Source organism: Gopherus evgoodei, chromosome 1 (genome assembly GCF_007399415.2).
Source record: "Gopherus evgoodei ecotype Sinaloan lineage chromosome 1, rGopEvg1_v1.p, whole genome shotgun sequence".
Lineage (NCBI taxonomy): Eukaryota > Metazoa > Chordata > Testudines > Testudinidae > Gopherus > Gopherus evgoodei.
The window spans coordinates 45,805,188-45,825,930 of record NC_044322.1 but is presented as its reverse complement, the minus strand read 5'-3'; the positions used below and the strand labels follow the sequence as shown (position 1 = coordinate 45,825,930).

The 20,743-nt window shown below is 45.8% G+C and overlaps 1 protein-coding gene across 4 annotated transcripts in view; it reads left to right on the top strand.

The window, feature by feature from the left end:
• Positions 1 to 20,743, top strand: part of STARD13 (StAR related lipid transfer domain containing 13) — a 521,076-nt gene that overhangs the window by 274,480 nt on the left and 225,853 nt on the right. For 2 of the 4 annotated variants that reach the window (XM_030563239.1, XM_030563229.1), the window contains exon 1: positions 9,438 to 9,614. The exons of the other annotated variants lie outside the window; for them this stretch is intronic. In XM_030563239.1, coding sequence (XP_030419099.1) covers positions 9,491 to 9,614 — 124 coding nt within the window. In that variant the 5' untranslated portion in view covers positions 9,438 to 9,490. Of the gene's footprint in view, positions 1 to 9,437; positions 9,615 to 20,743 lie in introns of those variants that run through there. 4 annotated transcript variants of the gene reach the window in all.

The window sequence follows — 20,743 nt, the reverse complement described above, 5'->3', positions numbered from 1 at the left end:
CAAGCCAGTCCTAGCAGCTCTGCAGATAGCGCAGCATGGGGCTTGGGCAGTGAATCTAAAACCCAAAATCCCACTTAAAATCACCTCCTGTGATCTTGGAAATCAGAACTGCATTTGCTACAGAAGTGGTGGAGAGAAACACCCTGCCACTAAATACAAATCACAAACATAGCAAATTTCCTATGTTTGTGATCAGTATTTAGTTACACACACACACACACACACACACACACACACACACACACACACACACACACACACACACACACACACACACACACACACACACACACACACACACACACACACACACACCCCAGTAGGGGGCAAGCAGTAGAAAGTAGGAAGGTTTTGGGTGGGCAAGAGTAGCCTGGTGAAGGAGGGAGAATGCAAAGGGAATAAGCTGAGTGGGTAGAAAAGTTTAAAATAAGTCTTGATTTTATTTTTGAAGGGTGGTGCCCCAACACCCTGTATACATGAACTGCCACTGGTATCTATGTCTGTATCTATCTGTTGTCTCTTCTCTGGTACTTAGATTGTACAATCTTTGGGACAGGGACCATCTTTTTGTTCTGTGTTTGTACAACACCGAGCACAGTGGAGTTCTATTCCATGATGAGGGCTCCTGGGCACTATGGTCATACAAATTAATAATAGTAACTGGATTCTAGACCTGCACTTACAATGTGGTCATTCTCAAGGAGGGTCTTGCACCATTCTTTTATGCCGGTGATACACATACCCCTAGGGACAAGCAGCGGTCTTCCGGGGGTACATCAGCTCATCTAGATATTTGTCTAGTTTTACAGCAGGTTATATAAAAAGCAATAGCAAAGTCAGTACAAACTAACATTTCATACAACTTGTTTATACTGCTTTATATACTATATACTGAAATGTAAGTACAATATTTATATTTTATTTATTTATATTATATTTTATTTATTTTATAACTGTGGTAAAAATGAGAAAGTAAGCATTTTTTTCAGTAATGTTCTGTGACATTTTTGTATTTTTATGTCTGATTTTGTAAGCAAGTAGTTAAGTGAGGTGAAACTTGGGGGTATGCAAGACAAATCAGACTTCTGAAACGGGTACAGAAGTCTTGAAAGGCTGAGAGCTACTGTTTCATGCCATATGCAGAAGAATATATTTATTTCCCAGGGGGAAAAAAAGAGTTGGAGTGAGGGAGATGGAGCCTTGCAGAAGAGTTGGTGTGCCATTGAAGTGCTCCACTTCTGAACAAATTTAGAACCAGATTATTCTACCTTACTCAAGTTGAATAGTGCTTTATTTTGCAAGTAGTCCCCTTTATCTCAGAGGCAATGTGTAGAATGAGATATTAATCATTGTGAGCAAGGGTGGCAGAATTTGGCCCTTAACTGGTGAAAACAGCAGATTGGGGATTTTCTTTACTCAGCTGTTGGCAGAACTGAATCATAGGAGTGGAAGGGACCTCAAGAGGTCATCTAGTCCAATTCCCTGCACTCAAGACAGGACTACGTATTATCTAGACCATCCCTGACAGGTGTTTGTCTAACCTGCTCTTAAAAATCTCCAGTGATGGAGATTCCACAACCACCCTAGGCAATTTATTCCACTGCTTAACCACTCTGATAGTTAGGAAGTTTTTCCTAATGTCCAACCTAAAGTTCCCTTGTTGCAATTTTGGCCCATTGTGTCTTCTATCCTCAGAGGTTAAGGAAAACATTTTTTCCCCTCCTTACTGTCACAACCTTTTATGTATTTGAAAACTGTTATCATGTCTCATCTCAGTCTTCTCTTCTCTGATTAAACAAACTCAAATTTTTCAGTCTTCCCTCATAAGTCATGTTTTCTAGACCTTTAATCTTTTTTTCTCTCTTCTCTGGACTTTCTTGAATTTGTCCACATCTTTCTTGAAATGTAGCACCCAGAACTGGACACAATACTTCAGTTGATCCTAATCAGCTCGGAATAGAATGGGAGAATTACTTTTTGTGCCTTGCTTACAACACTCCTGCTAATACATCCCAGAATGATGTTTGCTTTTTTTGCAACATTGTTGACTCATATGTAGCTTGTGATCTATTCTGACCCTCTTTCTGCAGTACTCCTTCCTAGGCAGTCATTTCCCATTTTGATGTGTGCAACAGATTGTTCCTTCCTAAGTGGAGTACATTGCATTTGTCCTTATTGAATTCCATCCTCTTTACTTCAGACCATCTTTCCAGTTTGTGCAGATCATTTTGAATTTTAATCCTATCCTCCAAAGCACTTGCAACCCCTCCCAACTTGGTAATGTTCACAAACTTTATAAGTGTACTCTCTATACCATTATCTAAATCATTAATGAAGGTAGTGAACAGAACCGGTTCCTGCGGGACCCCACTCAGTATGCCCTTCCAGCTCGATTGTGACAGTAGCAAAACAGTAGATGAAAGAGAAAAAGCAGCTTTACTTTTGTTTTATTCTATCAGCAACTTGCAAATAGCAAGCCAAAGTTTTATCATATTTTCCACTCATTGGGCCTGAACTTGCAGTCAGCAGGAGTTTTGCCACTGACTTCAGTGCAAGCTGGATCAGGCCCCTTAACAGAAACTGTAACCATTTTTTTTAAAGAATACTGTTAGTTTGAGGGCAGATTATCATCTCATGCTAATTAACCTGGCATCTAATTACAATGGTGATTGCGGGTACTATAAATAGCTATATACATAAATCAGATCTTTTGTGCCACAATCACCACAGAATAGAGTTGCAGTTATAGCATGGTTCTGCTCCCAACCTTTTACATACCATGGGTGAAGACTGACTGGAAGTTTAAAAAAATGAAATAGTTTTCATTCCTGTGTATGTTTCATTAGCAATAAGCAAAACCAAATCACCATGTACTAGTACAATCTCTTCTAGTGGCAGCTGGGAATTTTCTCCTTTTCTGCTCATCACATACTTTTCTTGAATAACCACAAATTAAACCATTTTGGAATGACTAGTACCAAGCAGCTTAAATGCTGATTCAGTGGAAAATGTGTCACTTTTTCTCTGGCTTGGTTATCTGGCTTGTTTTGGATAATGAAAGTGTTTTATGCTGTAGACACACTAGCATCGATCTGTTGTGTACTCATTCATTCTAATGTATACTGCTGAAAATTAAGAAGGTGGTTAACCAAAACTTCACCTCCTACTCATGTTTACTAAAATCATAACAGGAAGTGAAAAAACATAGACATATGAATTGTCAGTTACAAATGCACTTCTTGGAGCATTTTGGAGCATGCCCTTACAGTAATTGTTGATATAGATGAAATATATCAAAATGAATCCCTTTTTGAAAATCAGATTACTAGACAGCCTACTTTCATTAAAGGGACAAGGTGGGTGAAGTAATATCTTTTATTTGACCAATAAACAGAAAGAGACAAGATTTCCAGCTCCACAGAGCTCTTCTTTAGGTCATTGAAAGGGTAATATCTAAATATGCTGGCTAATGAATGGGAGAGTTCATCCACATTTTTGTCCTCCTCCTGATGCAAGCATAGTATCTGCTTTTGCTGCTGATCTCCCTTCTCCCCCACCAGCAACAGGAGAGTGAAACTGATGTGATTCTTGTCAGATTCCCTGTACCCTATACAGTTGGGAATAGTCTTGTTAGTTTCATTCTGCTGCTGCTCATGGAAAGCTATAAGGCGGAGTACAACTCCAGGTAGACAGCACTGCAGTGGTTTAATTTTGATTAACATTTATAAAGATGTTTTCATTAACACCATAAGGGCTAGAAACATTTTGGACAGATTAACTTGACATTTTAAAAGGACAGTTGAAATATTTCTGAAACTGATTGATTAAGCCCTCTTCTCCTTCTAGGAAAGTTTCTGACTCACCAAGAAGTAGTGGTTTTTCAAGCCCTGAATTTTAACACTTTCCGTCACTTAAGTACAATCTCCTTTTGTGTCCTGTTGTCTCCCTCTAAATCCTCCACAGAGTGTTGGCCCCCCATTTCTTTTACAGATCTTCATTAAGGGCTGGGGTTTGAGGCTTGCTTTATTGGTTAGAAGGTTAAAGTGGAACTATAATAAACTCCTGATTTAGCTTTCTGAACAGTAAAACAACCCATAAGTTTGTTTATGAGGCACTGCTGAAAACACAAGGACTAGATTGTGGTGAATGTATGGGATACAAACATCTCTATACTCCCCTTTTGGTCACCTTAGGGAGTAGCTGAAGAAATGAGGACTAGTAGCAGACAAGACAGCTGGACATAAAAGGAGATGAGATGTAAATGATGTAGGAGAAAAACCATTAACAATATTTGAGGGTGTTGAATGGGTATTTGGAGCAACAAGTTGGTAAAGTGATACAGAACATTTCATATCTGGGTTATGGTTTCAAATCCAGCCCATGTCCCTAGTGACCCTTGAATGACTGTTCAGTATTCTGTGGGAAATGAATTGCTGTTAATCTAGTTCCTGCTGGACAGGAACCCCTGTCACAAAGCAAACATCACTCATGGCACACACTTATTGGCTGTATCAGCAGGGCCGCCCAGAGGATTCCGGGGGCCTGCGGTCTTCGGCGGCAGGGGGCCCCCACTTCGATGGTAATTTGGCGGCAGGGGATCCTTCCGCCCCGGAGTGGAAGGACCCCCCCACCAGCGAAGACCGGGAGAGGAAGAAGCTCCGGGGGCCTGGGCCCGGGCCCTGTGAGAGTTTTCTGGGGCCCCCAGAGCGAGTGAAGGACCCCGCTCCAGGGGCCCCGAAAAACCCTTGTGGGGGCCCCTGTGGGGTGCAGGGCCTGGGGCAAATTGCCCCACTTCCCCCCTCCCCCGGGTGGCCCTGAGTATCAGTAGGAAAACAAATTAAATGGGTAGAGAGGCAGAAGCATCCATCTTCCCTAGAGGCTTTCTGTCTCCCAATCAAGGTTGAGGCGCATGGGAGTTTGGAGTTGCAAAAATCTGTACGGCTTCTGTCTCTGCTCTACCATTACTGTAGATGAATTTGGGACTTGACAGTAGAGCAGGGCCGGCTCCAGCTTTTTTGCCGCCCCAAGCGGTAAAGAGAAAGGGAAAAAAAAGAGAAACCCGATTGAACTGCCGCCAAAGAGGAAGAGAAGGAGTGAAGGACTCGCTGCCGAATTGCCACCGAAGACCCAGGCATGCCGCCCCAATAACAGACAGAATACCGCCCCTTTCTATTGGCCGCCCCAGGCACCTGCTTCCTTTGCTGGTGCCTGGAGTCTTCTACAAACACTGTGTTCTCTCAGGATTATTGGGAACAATACAGAAAAACTATTTCAGAGCAATACTGTATTAAAATGTAAAGCTCAGATAGGAATTCAGGCAAATCTCAATTATTCTTTGAGACAACAGCCCTATGCAAAAGCTTCTGCACAGATCATCCTGGGATTGTTAAAACTAACTGAGCAGTAACACTGGTTCCATCTGTTTGTTGCTTTTAGCCCCCAGTCTCTGGGTAAGGTTGATATAACAGGTTCTATTTTGATTTAAACTACATAGGGATCTCTGTTAATGTTCAATGTGACAGCTTCTTACCAAACTAGGTACCTGGTATGGTGCAAGGCAGGGGTGCTGGAACAGGAGAAGAGGTGGCATCTTACGGGAAAGAGGCGGTGCAGGAGCAGGGGCTCAGGGAGAAAGAGAGGCAGGGCTGCAGGGGCAAGGAGTGGTGGGGGCAGGGCCGTGGCTCAGGTACCAGTGGCCCCCCACTTTTAGTGAGCTTTCACTGCTTCTGGTGCAGGGCACTCACTTTAGATACCACTAACCCAAGCGCTGGCACTGATGCACAGACATAAGAATTTAGGAACGGCTATACTGGGTCAGACCAGTGGTCAGTCTAGCCCAGTATCTTTTGACAATAGCCAATGCCAGGTGCTTCAGAGGGAATGAACAGAACAGATAATCATTAAGTGATCCATCACCCATTCCCAGCTTCTGGCTAACAGAGACTCGGGACACATAGCATGGTTTTGCATCAATGCTCATCCTAGCTAATAGCCCTTGATGGACCTACCCTACATGAATTTATCTAGCTCTTTTTTGAACCCTGTTATAGCCTGGCCATCACAACCTCCTCTGGCAAAGAGTTCCACAGATTGACTGTGTGTTATGGGAAGAAATACTTCCTTTCGTTTGTTTTAAACCTGCTGCCTATTAATTTAATTTGGTAACCCCTTAGTTCTGGTGTTATGAGGAGTAAATAACACTTCTTTATTTACTTTCTCCATACCAGTCATGATTTTATACACCTCTATCCTATGCCCCTTTAGTTGTCTCTTTTCCAAACTGAAAAGTCTGTCTTATTAATCTCTCCTTGTACAGAAGCTGTTTCATACCTTCTCAGTTTTGTTGCCCTTTTCTGTACCTTTTCCCATTCCAATATATCTTTTTTGAGATGGATGGCCAGATCTGCATGCAGTATTCAAAATGTGGGTGTACCAGAAATTTATATAAAGGTAATATATTTTCTCTTATTAGCTATCCATTTCTTAATGATTCCCAGTATTCTGTTAGCTTTTTTGACTGCCACGGCACATAGAGTAGACGTTTTCAGAGAACTATCTACAATGACTCCCAGATCTCTTTCTTGAGTGATAACAGCTAATTTACACCCTGTTATTTTATATGTATAGTTTGGATTATCTTTGCCAGTGTGCGTTACTTTGCATTTATCAACATTGAATTTCATCTGCCATTTTGTTGCCCAGTCATCCAGTTTTGTGAGATCCTTTTGTAACTCTTCGCAGTCTACTTTGGCCTTAACTAGCTTGAGTAGTTTTGTATCATCTGTAGGGTGACCAGATAGGGGATGGGGGGTGCCTATATAAGAAAAAGCCCCCAGAATCAGGACTGTCCCTATAAAATCAGGACATCTGGTCACCCTAATCATCTGCAAATTTTGCCATCCTACTGTTTATCCTCTTTTCCAGATCATTTATGAATATGTTGAATAGTACTCAGGGCTGGCTCTTCCATTAGGTGACCCTAGGTGGTTGCCTAGAGCGCCATGATTCGGGGGGTGGCATTTTGTGCTCTCCCCACGGGGCGCAAGGGAGCTTCTCGTTCCGCTCCCATCACGCCACTGAAGAAGGACCTTCTGCCAACGTGCCGCGGAAAACAGTGGCAGGCCATTGAGCAGCTCTTCTTCGGCAGTGTGACGGGAGTGGAACTGGAACTCCCATGTGCCCTGTGGGGAGCATACAAAATGCCACCCCCTGAATTCTGCCTAGGGCACCAGAAACCCTGGCGCCGCTCCCGATAGTCCTGGTCCCAGTACAGACCCCTAGGGGACACCACTATTTACCTCTCTCCATTCTGAAATCCGTCCATTTATTCCTACCCTTTGTTTCTTATCTTTTAACCATGAGAGGACCTTTCCTCTTATCCCATGACAGCTTACTTTGCTTAAAAGCCTTTGGTGAGGGACCTTGTCAAAGGCTTTCTGAAAATCTAAGTACACTATCCACTGGATCTTCCTGGTTCACATGCTTGTTGACCCCCTTCAAAGAATTCTAGTAGATTGGTGAGGCATGATTTCTCTTTGCAAAAACCATGTTGACTCTTCCCCAATAAATTGTGTTCATCTGTGTCTGATAATTCTGTTCTTTTGCCTAGTACCGAAGTTAGCCATACTGACCTGTAATTGCCAGGATCGCCTCTGGAGCCTTTTTTAAAAAATTGGCATCACATTAGCTATCCTCCAGTCATCTCTTCAGAAGCTGATTTAAATGATAGGTTACATGACCACAGTTAGTAATTCTGCAATGTCACATTGAGTTCCTTCAGATTCTCCAACACAATTGTAATTAAGAAAGGTTGCAACTAAAAGAACTACTTACATTGGTTCAGAAAGCCTAATGAGTACCCCCTTCTGCCCAACTCCCTTGAGCTTTGTCCCTGCTCCCAGTGAAGTGGGGAGATGGGCAGCCACTGGTGCTCTGATAAGGGCTAGAGAAGGAAAGGGACTGCAGCATTGGCAAGTGTTGTGGGGTAGGGGAGCCCCCAGCCACTTGATTTTCTGGCTATTTGGTCTGAGGGGGTCCAGGACCTGAAGCTGCTCCCTGGCTGATCAGGGGCTAAGGAAGTGAGGCTCCTCCTCTGTGTGCCAAAGGATTGACTGCCAGAGCGAGAGTTATGGAGGAGGTGATCCTGAAAGTGGGGAATGAGGAGGGAGAGGAGGAAAGGGGATGAGGATGGGGAAAAGGGGAAGGAAAGAGGTGCTGGGGAGGGGGGATAAATTTGAGTTATGCCAGGCAGTTGTTACACTGGCAAAACTAGAAGGGAACAGTGGGTTGCCAACCTTTCTTTGAAGCAGTGGTCCAAGGGAGTAGGGGAAGGGCTGACACCCCCACCCCCTTGGCGCATGGGTCCTAGGGAGTAGGGGAAGGGCCTTGGAGCATGATTTCCTACTTGGGAAGTCCCCTGAGGAAAGGAACAGGGGACACTGTAGGAAGGGGGGGATGCCTTGCTGGTGCCATCTCATCATGGCTAGGTGAGGGTGTTGGTGGGTGAGTTCTCCCCTGGGGTGGTCTGAAGCCCCCTCCCACACACAACGGGCACCTCTGCTTGGGGTGGAAGTGGGGCTCCCCCCCAGGCTGATTCCTGGCAGATAGCAGCAGAGTCCTCCCTTCTGTGAGCCTGCTGTGGCCAGGGAGTGGTGCTCTGCAAGGAGTGGTGGCAGGTCCCCCTTACATGGTTGTGGGGTTTCCCCTGCCACTAGCACCCCAGCAGGTGGGGGCTGCGGTGGTGGGGTTGAGGCAGTGCAGGGGGTTGGCGGGGCTGGGGGGGGGCATGCTGAGAGGGAGCCCAGGCCTTGCCAGGCTGTGTAACTGATTAACAGAACAACCTTAAGGTGTTTCAGCTGATCTATTCGGATAGTAAAGACCAAAACTGCTCTCAGCTGGGGCAAGTTCCTGCTGCTCTTACTGGGACCTTGGGAGCCGGACGGGGACTGGTGCTTGGAAGTCTCTGCCAGGCTCCGGCCCCAGCCAGGCTCGGGAATGGCCCGCACAGACGGGGCAAACCTTCGGGAGCGATCTGCCCTTCGCCGCAGAGCCTGGCGCCAAGTGGCTGCGGGGATAACCCGGCGGGAAGGCAGCGAGAGGAGGGAGAGCGCAGAGCCCCCGGTGCGCTGGGAGGGGAGTTGGGCGGGGGGTAAGTTGCTGTCCATCTGTTCCGTGCTCTAGGCGCTCCGCGAGCGGGGCCGCAAGGAGCCAGGCTCGGCTCGGCTCGGCTCGGCGCCCGCAGGGAGGGGGAGCGGGAGTGGGAGCGGGGCGAGCCGCGGGGAGAAGCGCACAGGTTAGCCGAGCCTCCCGGAGCTGCCGTGACGCGGGGGAACGCCTCGTGCCGCGGGTCTGACACACGCACCCAGCTGCCGCTGCCTGTGCCTGGCTGCCCCGCTGCTGCCGCCGCCGCGCGTCCCGGGACGCCTGAGCCACAGAGGGCGCGGAGCGGGACCTGCAGTGGGGAGCCCGCAGTGATGCCGGGGGCTCGACGATGAGCGGCAAGCGCGGGTCTGCCCAGCCCCAGCTCCGGCGGTCGTTCAGCGAGCAGCTGCGGGACTCCACCGCCAAAGCCTGGGATTTACTGTGGAGAAACGTCCGCGAGAGACGGCTGGCAGGTCAGTCCCGCGCCGCCGGCCCGCGCGCTAGTCCCTGCCCTGGCTCCCCTCAGGCGCTCCTGCCGGAGCAGTGCCCGCTGCCAGTGGGGTCCTGTCGCGACCCTGCTCAGGCACTCACCTGTCTGGCGGCTCGCGCTGTGCAACAGCAACTCCGCTCGCTCTGCGGGGGCCGGGGCATTCGTGCGGGCTGCAGCTGTGGGAGCGGGGTGATACAGCGGAGTGGGTGTGCATTAGTGCCTAATACAGCTAGTGAACACAGCTGTGTGCTCTGGCCAGCGCTTTGTGCGCCTGCTGGGTGGTTGGGTGTCTGCCCTCTGCCCAGTTTTGGTCTGTGTCCCCTCCTTATAGTGTTGTGTGTGCACATTACACCCGGTGTCCCCTCTCTATAGCGCTGTGTGTGCACATTACACACCCACCTCCTCTACAGCTGAAGTACCAAAGTGCTCTTGCTTTGTTTTTGTAACTTTGAAAAGTTCCTGTATGTGACAGCTCCTCAATTATTGATGGCTCTTTCAGGTACTATTAGCAAACCCAGCAGTAAGAAGTGAGACAGATCCCGGTATGGAGGAGGCAGGGAGATCCCTCCCCTGGATATTACAGAGACAGAGCAGGTCATGGGGAGGGCAATCCGTTCCCATGCCCTTCCTCACCCACCATGGGGACAGTAACCCAGTCATATAGAGCTTTGTGAACTTGACCCTCAGCTGGCTAAGCGAGTGGGATTCAAAGGAGGTGGAAACTGAGGGAAAGGTTTTTGTGCGTGGATGGTAGGGAGTTTGAATTAAAACCTGGGTAACACTGCACTAAAGGCAGCAGAAAGCTCATGCTCCAAAATGTCTGTTAGTCTATAAGGTGCCACAGGACTCTTTGCTGCTTTTACAGATCCAGACTAACACGGCTACCCCTCTGATACTGCACTAAAGACATCTCTCCTTGCAGGATACTTCAGAATTACCAGAGCCAAATTAAGAAGTAAACTGCCCAATTACATCCCAACATCTGCCCATTATATTTCTAATTATTGGGGGGTTGGGGCTAGATTTTCAAATGTATTTAGGCACCTAATGATGTAAATAAGCTCCTAATGGGATGTTCAAAAGTGCATAAGCAGGTCAGGTGCCTGACTCACTTTGCAATCTGTCTGCAACTTTTGGGACCAAGATACCTTTGAAAATCTGGCCCCTAGAATCTTAATCCGTCAAATCAAGTCAGAGGAGACTCAATAAATCGTCCCCTTCAGGAGTGACTCGAGTCATTCTGAGAACAAGAAGGCAGTAGCATGTTGATTTTACACATGTAAACAGATGATTAGTTAATGTTCATAAAACACATTGAAGATGAAAAGATGTAGATGGCACCAAGATAATTTAATACACTATCAATGCAAGGCAAATGTGTCAAATGTAATGAAGATTAATTTGCAAAACATGGATTCTTCAATTACATTCTATTGTCTTGTAGATCGTTTGAAGGACATCATCTAGGACTTTGTAACATGCTGGTATTGGAGTATATTGGGCACATTTTTCTAATGTGGGCATCTAAATTGTGCCCACAAAATGTCCACAGATTCAAATACTTAAAATAATGGATACAAATTACATGCTTGTTTTTGAAGACTTAGTACAGACTATTTGGCTATGGCAAGGAACTTGTATTTGTGGAGTAATATCTGGTTGTGGGTAGGGACACAGCCCTAGAATCCTACTTGCTTATTTCTAAACTTGATAGTTCTGAGAAAGCATAAAAATAAAGAATATTAATATCTCCTTACATGTAATCTGGTTAGCGCTTTGTTAAAAGCACATGCCAGCAGAGCATTCAGCTGGGACACTGGGTTAGCCATCTTCTGTCAAACAGATCTCAACTACTGCTTGAGTGAGCAGAAGGCCTGGGCAGACTGCTACAGAGCAGCAGCCAACTTTTTAAAGGAACTTGGATTAAAATTGATGGAGTCAGGCTTTTTAGCTAAAGTGGCTGTAATACTCAAGTCCTGACTTAATGCACTGCCATAATTTATATGTTATTAATTCCATTATAATATGCTGGTGAGTTTGTGGTAAAGGTGCCCTTTATCTGATTCATTTGGTTCATTTGACAAGATAACAAAATGTGTACGAATAATATCTGTGGAGCTAGCAGATTCCAAATATACCCTTTTCCTCAGATGTTTTTATGTCTCTTGGCTTTCTGCCCTTGCATTTGTATTTATTTGTCTTTGTGTTTATCTTAGTCTTGGCCTCTGTGGCCTCAGTAAATATCCCTGTGGCCTTTCTTCCACTTTTCATTAATGAAAAGCATGGAATTTAGACTGGTTTAAATATGTCCTTATTTGCTGGCTGGCTGGCTGATCAGCTGCCCATCCGTAGTAATAAATAAGACCACACTGGAGGTGAACAGTTGTCCAACTTTCCTTCTCCCCAAAGCTGATATTTATGCTGCAGCCCTGAATGACAATCACACAGCAGTCCTTGAAAGTTAACTAGGGATTCAGAAGAATGACAGAGGCAGGAAGAATACTTTTAACCCTTAGCTTGCTGGTTTGTTTTCTTTTCCTGACTTCCAGCGAAACAAAGGTTCAAGAAACAGTTATATAGCAAATCATCATCATCATTATTATGAGTGAAAGTAGAAGAGGTTTGGGGGCTGTTATGTATTTATTCCTTTGTCTTACAGAAGTGAAAAGGTAATTTAAGTCTCACATTCTCCTCCCCTGCGAGGCCCACATTTAAGGCACCCTTTCATCCACTGAATGGGCTATTGGCATTAACATGTGTTGTAGGGGAAAGCAGCTGCTACTTCCCCTCCCATGCAGTTGGCCAACAAATGGATGAGCAAGAGCAGGGAGTGGACAGAGCCTTGGCTCTACTCCTCTCACTGCTCCAGGCAGCACAGCGAGGCTGCAGTGGAGGGGGAAGGAAGTTATGCTAGGAAGGGGCTTATGAAGTGTTACTTCCTCCCCACCCCTTTGAGCCAGGGTGATTTAGGAAGCAGAGTATGACTAAGAGTAACACTCTGGTTTCTACTCTGCTTCTGGTAGTACTAGGCAATTATGCCGTGCTCCTTATTCAGGCTGGATTGCAGGGTGCAAAATCAGCTCTTACTCTTTTCTTCTCTTTATTAGATTAGTGGGTATACTTAATATAATGATCTAAGTGGTCTTTTAGTAGTTTCTGTGCTTATTATTCTTACCTAGGCAGCAGGGCCAGCACAATCCATTAGGTGACCTAGGCGGTCACCTAGGGCACTAACATTTGGGAGGCGGTGACCTCGGTGGCCAGACCTTCCACCGCTTCTGTCGGGGATGGCATTTCGGGGGTGGGACCTTCTGCCGCCTAGGGCAGCAAAAACACTGGCAGTGCTCCTGCTAGGCAGGTCATGTTCAGGTAAGATTCTTGTTACACTAACATTTTCATTTGTTTAGAATTCACTAACAGGTTCCTTCTCTGGTGTGACTTTGTTATTGTCAGTGTCAATTCAAGACTGGAAAAATAAATTGTCATTACTTTTGAGAGATTTATCAAACACACTATTGATTAGATGACCTAATTTTTAAAGACTATCTAGTACACTGGAATTTACTCTAAAGACAATTCAGTGGAGAAGTTTAGGCCCTGATGTAGCTACCTGTTTAAGTCCAATTGAAATCAGTGATCACTAAATTTAACCATGCGTTTAAATGCTTTGCTGCATTGGGGCCATGATGATCAGATTGTCCAAAAGACCGTATATAGAAAGACCTTGGATAGTTTTAACCTGGCCATAATCTGGACCATCAGACTACCACATTTGAAGAATGACTGACGGAAATTGCTCTATGGATTTGAGTGTTTTTCTTCACATCTTGAAACTCAGTTATATTGGGTTGTTTTTGTTTTTTGTTTTTTTAAAACTGAAAGGTGAGCAAAGCCCACAGGTAAGTGGGGAACATGGAGACCTGGGAGATGGGTCGGAAACAAGAGGGAGCGTGGGCTATAATGGCAGAGAGAAAGGAAGATCACAGCAAAACTGGGAGTCAAGATCAAACCAGTATCTTAGAGGCCTATTTACAAATGCAAGAAGTATGGGTAATAAGCGGGAAGAACTGGAAGTTCTAATAAATAAATACAACTATGACATTGTTGGCATCACTGAAACTTGGTGGGATAATACACATAATTGGAATGTTGGTGTGGATGGGTATAGTTTGCTCAGGAAGGATAGACAGGTGAAAAAGGGACGAGATGTTGCCTTATATATTAAAAATATACACACTTGGACTGAGGTGGAGATGGACATAGGAGACGGAAGTGTTGAGAGTCTGTGGGTTAGGATAAAAGGGGTAAAAAACAAGGGTGACGTCATGCTAGGAGTCTACAGGCCACCTAACCAGGTGGAAGGGGTGGATGAGGCTCTTTTTTAAACAACTAACAAAATCATCCAAAGCCCGAGATTTGGTGGTGATGGGGGACTTCAACTATCCAGATATATGTTGGGAAAATAACACCACAGGGCACAGACTATCCAATAAGTTCCTGGACTGCATTGCAGACAACTTTTTATTTCAGAAGGTTGAAAAAGCTACTGGGGGAAAGCTGTTCTAGACTTGACTTTAACAAATAGGGAGGAACTCATTGAGAATTTGAAAGTAGAAGGAAGCTTGGGTGAAAGTGATCATGAAATCATAGAGTTTGCAATTCTAAGGAAGGGTAGAAGGGAGTACAGCAAAATAGAGACAATGGATTTCAGGAAGGTGGATTTTGGTAAGCTCAGACAGCTGATAGGTAAGGTCCCATGGGAATCAAGACTGAGGGGAAAAACAACTGAGGAGAGTTGGCAGTTTTTCAAAGGGACACTATTAAGGGCCCAAAAGGAAGCTATTCCGATGGGTAGGAAAGATAGAAAATGTAGCAAAAGACCACCTTGGCTTAACCACGAGATCTTGCATGACCTACAAAATAAAAAGGCGTCATATAAAAAATGGAAACTACGTCAGATTACAAAGGATGAATATAGGCAAATAACACAAGAATGCAGGGGCAAGATTAGAAAGGCAAAGGCACAAAATGAGCTCAAACTAGCTATGGGAATAAAGGGAAACAAGAAGACTTTTTATCAATACGTTAGAAGCAAGAGGAAGACCAAGGACAGGGTAGGCCCACTGCTCAGTGAGGAGGGAGAAACAGTAACAGGAAACTTGGAAATGGCAGAGATGCTTAATGACTTCTTTGTTTTGGTCTTCACCGAGAAGCCTGAAGGAATGCCTAACATAGTGAGCATTTACGGGAAGAGGATAGGTTTAGAAGATAAAATAAAAAAAGAGCAAGTAAAAAATCTCTTAGAAAAGTTAGATGCCTGCAAGTCACCAGGGCCTGATGAAATGCATCCTAGAATACTCAAGGAGCTAATAGAGGAGGTATCTGAGCCTCTAGCTATTATCTTTGGAAAAACATGGGAGACGGGAGAGATTCCAGAAGACTGGAAAAGGGCAAATATAGTGCCCATCTATAAAAAGGGAAATAAAAACAACCCAGGAAACTACAGACCAGTTAGTTTAACTTCTGTGCCAGGGATGATGATGGAGCAAGTAATTAAAGAAATCATCTGCAAACACTTGGAAGGTGATAGGGAATATCCAGCATGGATATGTAAAGAACAAATCGTGTCAAACCAATCTGATAGCTTTCTTTGATAGGATAACGAGCCTTGTGGATAAGGGAGAAGCGGTGGTTGTGGTATACCTAGACTTTAGTAAGGCATTTGATACGGTCTCGCATGATATCCTTATCGATAAACTAGGCAAATACAATTTAGATGGGGCTACTATAAGGTGGGTGCATAACTGGCTGGATAACCGTACTCAGAGAGTAGTTATTAATGGCTCCCAATCCTGCTGGAAAGGTATAACAAGTGGGGTTCCGCAGGGGTCTGTTTTGGGACCGGCTCTGTTCAATATCTTCATCCACGACTTAGATGTTGGCATAGAAAGTATGCTTATTAAGTTTGCGGATGATACCAAACTGGGAGGGATTGCAACTGCTTTGGAGGACAGGGTCAAAATTCAAAATGATCTGGACAAATTGGAGAAATGGTCTGAGGTAAACTGGATGAAGTTCAATAAAGACAAATGCAAATGCTCCACTTAGGAAGGAACAATCAGTTTCACACATACAGAATGGGAAGAGACTGTCTAGGAAGGAGTATGGCAGAAAGAGATCTAGGGGTCATAGTGGACCACAAGCTAAATATGAGTCAACAGTGTGATACTGTTGCAAAAAAAGCAAACGTGATTCTGGGATGCATTAACAGGTGTGTTGTAAACAAGACACGAGAAGTCATTCTTCCGCTCTACTCTGCGCTGGTTAGGCCTTAACTGGAGTATTGTGTCCAGTTCTGGGCATCGCATTTCAAGAAAGATGTGGAGAAATTTGAGAGGGTCCAGAGAAGAGCAACAAGAATGAATAAAGGTCTTGAGAACATGACCTATGAAAGAAGGCTGAAAGAATTGGGTTTATTTAGTTTGGAAAAGAGAAGACTGAGGGGGACATGATAACAGTTTTCAGGTATCTAAAAGGGTGTCATCAGGAGGAGGGAGAAAACTTGTTCAGCTTAGCCTCTAATGATAGAACAAGAAGGAATGGGCTTAAACTGCAGCAAGGGAGATTTAGGTTGGACATTAGGAAAAAGTTCCTAACTGTCAGGGTAGTTAAAGACTGGAATAAATTGCCTAGGGAGGTTGTGGAATCTCCATTTCTGGAGATATTTAAGAGTAGGTTAGATAAATGTCTATCAGGGATGGTCTAGACAGTATTTGGTCCTGCCATGAGGGCAGGGGACTGGACTTGATGACCTCTCGAGGTCCCTTCCAGTCCTAGAGTCTATGAATCTATGCACCGTTACATATACTACTAATTATGTAAACTACAAGATTTTCCACATTTTAAGGACAATTTTTAAACAGTTGATTTTGGGAAACTTTCACAGGAGAGTGCATCAGCTACTTTGTTAGAAGCTTCTGAAATGTGTTGAATTTTAAAATCAAAATTTTGGAGAGCTAAACTCCATCGAAGCAGTTTTTTCTTGTTTCCCTTGGCAGTATGAAGCCACTTTAGCGCAGCATGGTCAGTTTGTAGCTGGAACCGCCGTCCCCAAACATATGGGCATAGCTTTTCCAGGGCATACACAATGGTGTAGCATTCTTTTTCACTGATTGACCAGTGGCTTTTCCTCTTAGACAGTTTCTTGCTGAGAAACACGACAGGATGGAAGTTTTGATCCAGTCCTTCCTGCATTAAAACTGCTCCCACACCATGCTTAGATGCATCTGTGGTTACTAGGAATGGTTTGTCAAGGTGTGGGGCCCTTAGCACAGGGTCAGGCATGAGCATTGCCTTAAGCTGGGTAAAGGCCTTCTGACACTCATGAGTCCACTTAACTGCATTCGGCTGGGTCTTTTTGGTCAGGTCTGTTAGTGGGGCAGCGATTTGGCTGTAGTGTGGTACAAATCGCCTGTAATACCTGGCCAAGCCTAAGAAGGATTGGACCTGTTTCTTTGACCTTGGGACAGGCCACTGTTGGATAGCATCCACCTTGGCCTGTAGGGGGTTTATGGTTCCTTGACCCACCTGGTGTCCCAGGTAAGTCACTCTGTTTTGGCCTATTTGACACTTTTTGGCCGTAACAGTTAGTCCTGCCTGCCTGATGTGCTCAAAGACTTTTTTTCCAGGTGTTCTAGGTGTTTGGGCCATGAATCAGAAAAAATGGCCACATCATCGAGGTAGGCAACTGCAGATTCTCCCTATTCTGCTAGGAGACCATCCACAAGCCTTTGGAAGGTGGCAGGTGCATTTCGCAACCCGAAAGGAACCACATTAAATTCATACACCCCTGCATGGGTGGTGAAGGCTGACCTTTCTTTGGTGGGTTTATCTAGTGGTACTTGCCAGTACCCCTTGGTTAAGTCTATTGTAGAGATGAACTGGGCACGTCCCAACTTTTCCAATAGCTCATAGGTGCGTGGCATTGGATAGTTGTCAGGACGAGTTACAGCATTTAGCTTACGGTAGTCCACGCAAAAGCGTATTTCCCCATCTGGTTTGGGTACCAGAACCACTGGAGATGCCCATGCATTGGTAGATGAGCGGATTATACCCATCTGTAGCATGTTTTGGATCTCCCGTTCATAGCAGCTTGGGCATGAGGAGACACCCGGTAGGGTGGGGTTCTAATTGGGTGAGCATTACCTTTGTCAATGGAGTGGTATGCCTGTTTGGTCCTTCCTGGGGTGGCTGAAAACAATGGGGCGAAGCTAGTGCACAGCTTCTTGATCTGTTGCCGCTGCAGACGTTCCAAGGTTGTGGAGAGGTCACCTCTTCCATGCCACCGTCACTCTTTTCTTCATAGTAGCCACCTTCAGGCCACTCAGCGTCATCTCCTCCCTGGGCTGTAAACTGACAAACCTTTAAGTCTCTGGAATAAAAGGGCTTTAGAGAATTAACATGGTACACTTTAGGCTTTAGGGTTGAGGTGGGGAATGCTATGAGATAGTTGACAGCTCCCAGGCGCTCTTGTACCATGAATGGCCCTTCCCATGAGGCTTCCATCTTATAGGCCTGTAGCACCTTTAAGACCATAACCTGGTCACCTACTTTGAAGGAACACTCTCTGGTATGTTTATCATACCAGGCCTTTTGCTCTTCCTGAGCATCCTTTAGGTTTTCTTTTCCAAGGGCTAAAGAGCGTTTGAGGGTGCCTTGTAGGTTGCTTACAAAGTCTAGAATGTTAGTTCCTGAAGAAGGCGTAAACCCCTCTGATTGCTGCTTCACCAACTGTAATGGCCCCTTAACCTCATGGCCATACACAAGTTCAAATGGTGAAAACCCTAAACTGGGATGTGGTACAGCCCTGTAGGGAAAAAGCAACTGCTGCAAAACTAGGTCCCAATCATTGGAGTGTTCATTTATGAATTTACATATCATGGCCCCCAAAGCTCCACTAAACCTCTCCACCAGGCCATTGGTTTGATGGTGGTAAGGGGCGGCAACCAAGTGATTCACCCCATGAGCTTCCCACAGATTTTTCATGGTCCCTGCCAGGAAATTAGTTCCTGAATCTGTAAGGATGTCGGAGGGCCAACCTACCCTGGCAAAAATGTCTGCTAAGGTCTGGCACACAGTTTTAGCCCTGGCGTTGCTTAGAGCTACTGCTTTGGCCATCAGGTAGCAAAGTCCACAAAAGTCAATATGTACTGCTTTCCTCTTGGGGGTCTTTTTTGGGAAAGGACCCAGAATATCCACATCTACTTGCTGAAATGGGACCTCAATTATGGGGAGTGGCTGGAGAGGGGCCTTGACCTAGTCTTGGGGCTTTCCCACTCTTTGGCACACCTCACAAGACCAGACATAATTGGCAACGTCCTTGCTCATCCCCTCCCAGTGGAAGGACTTCCTCAACCTGTCTTTGGTTCTGTTCACCCCAGCATGGCAACTGGGATGATTATAGGCTAAGCTTAAGAGCTTTCCCTGGTACTTAGTTGTAACTACCAACTGTTTTTGAGGATGCCGGTCTTCCTGGTGTCCACCAGAAGGAGTCTCCTTATATAAAAGTCCTTGTTCTACAACAAACCGGGATCGGTTAGATGAGCTGAGAGGCAGTGGGGTGCTCCGTGCCGCCGCCCAAGCTTTCTGAAGGCTGTCATCTGCTTTCTGCTCAGTCTGGAACTGTTCCCTTGAGGCTGAAGACACCAGTTCCTCCTTAGACTGTGGACTTGGGATCGGTTCCTCTGGAAGCGATTGTAGGTGATGGGGTTGTTTTCGTTGCTGGTGAACCGCCCTCCACTGGTGCACCAGGTGGTATTTCAGGCTCTGGCTGAGTCTCTTGGGTATGGTTGTCTGCTGCTTCTGCCAGTTCAGGCCTGCTGGCGCCCTCTGGTGTGGGGGTTGGAGATGGGTTTGCAAGCACTGGCGTCAGTGCTGGCAACGGTTCTGGTGCTGGTTGCTTTTCCAGTTCCGGTTCTGGGACTGGAGGTACTGTGGCTGTTGCAGTTGTTGGCAGGGGATCCGGGTCCACCACCTCTGTCTGGATCTCTGGTAACACAGACGGGGCTCTTGTGGACGGCTCAGGAACAGGGATGGGTCTGGAAGCTTGCCTGGTTTGGCTGCGTGTAACCATTCCCACCCTCTTGGCCCACTTTACCTGGTTGGCCAAGTCTTCCCCCAGTAGCATGGGGATGGGATAATTGTCATAGATGGCAGAAGTCCACATTCCTGACCAGCCTTTGTACTGGACAGGCAGTTCAGCTGTAGGCAAGTCTACAGCTTGTGACATGAAGGGGTAAATTGTCACTTGGGCCTCTGGGTTGATGAACTTGGGGTCCACTAAGGATTGGTGGATAGCTGACACTTGTGCCTCCGTGTCTCTACACGTGATAACCTTCTTTCCGCCCACTCTCAAGGTTTCCCTTCACTCTGAGGGTATTTGAGAGGCATCTATGCCTGGGGATCTTTGGTGTGATGGTGGTGTAATGAACTGCACTCGGCTGGGGTTCTTGGGGCAGTTGGCCTTTATATGTCCCAGTTTATTACATTTAAAGCATCGCCCAGCTGACTGGTCACTGGGCTGAGGTGGGTTCCTGGAGACTGGTGAGGTGGGACAATAGAGAGTCTAGGGCTTTCCTTGGGTTGTAGGTGGGGTCTTGGGTTGCCCTTGATGATAGGGTTTGTCTGTTTGTCCCCTGTGATATTCACTCCCCTTGCTAGTAGCTTTTTTCTTTTCTGCCACTTCCACTCATCTGGCTCCAATCTCCCCAGCCTCGGTTACAGTTTTGGGCTTCCCATCTAGGATGTACCTTTCTAGTTCCTCAGGAACACCCTCTAAGAACTGCTCCATTTGCAATAGGAGGGACAGCTCTGGCAAAGATTTAACATTTGCTCCTGATATCCAGTCATCCCAATTCTTTCCAATGTGGTAGACGTGTCGGGTAAATGACACCTGGGTTCCACCTTAGAGCTCTGAACCGCCGATGGGCATGCTCAGGTGTTAGCCCCATTGTGATTCTGGCCTTGGTTTGAAAAAGTTTATAATTGTTCATGTGTTTCTTAGGCATTTCAGCCGCCACCTATGCTAAGGGTCCACTGAGCTGTGGCCTCAGC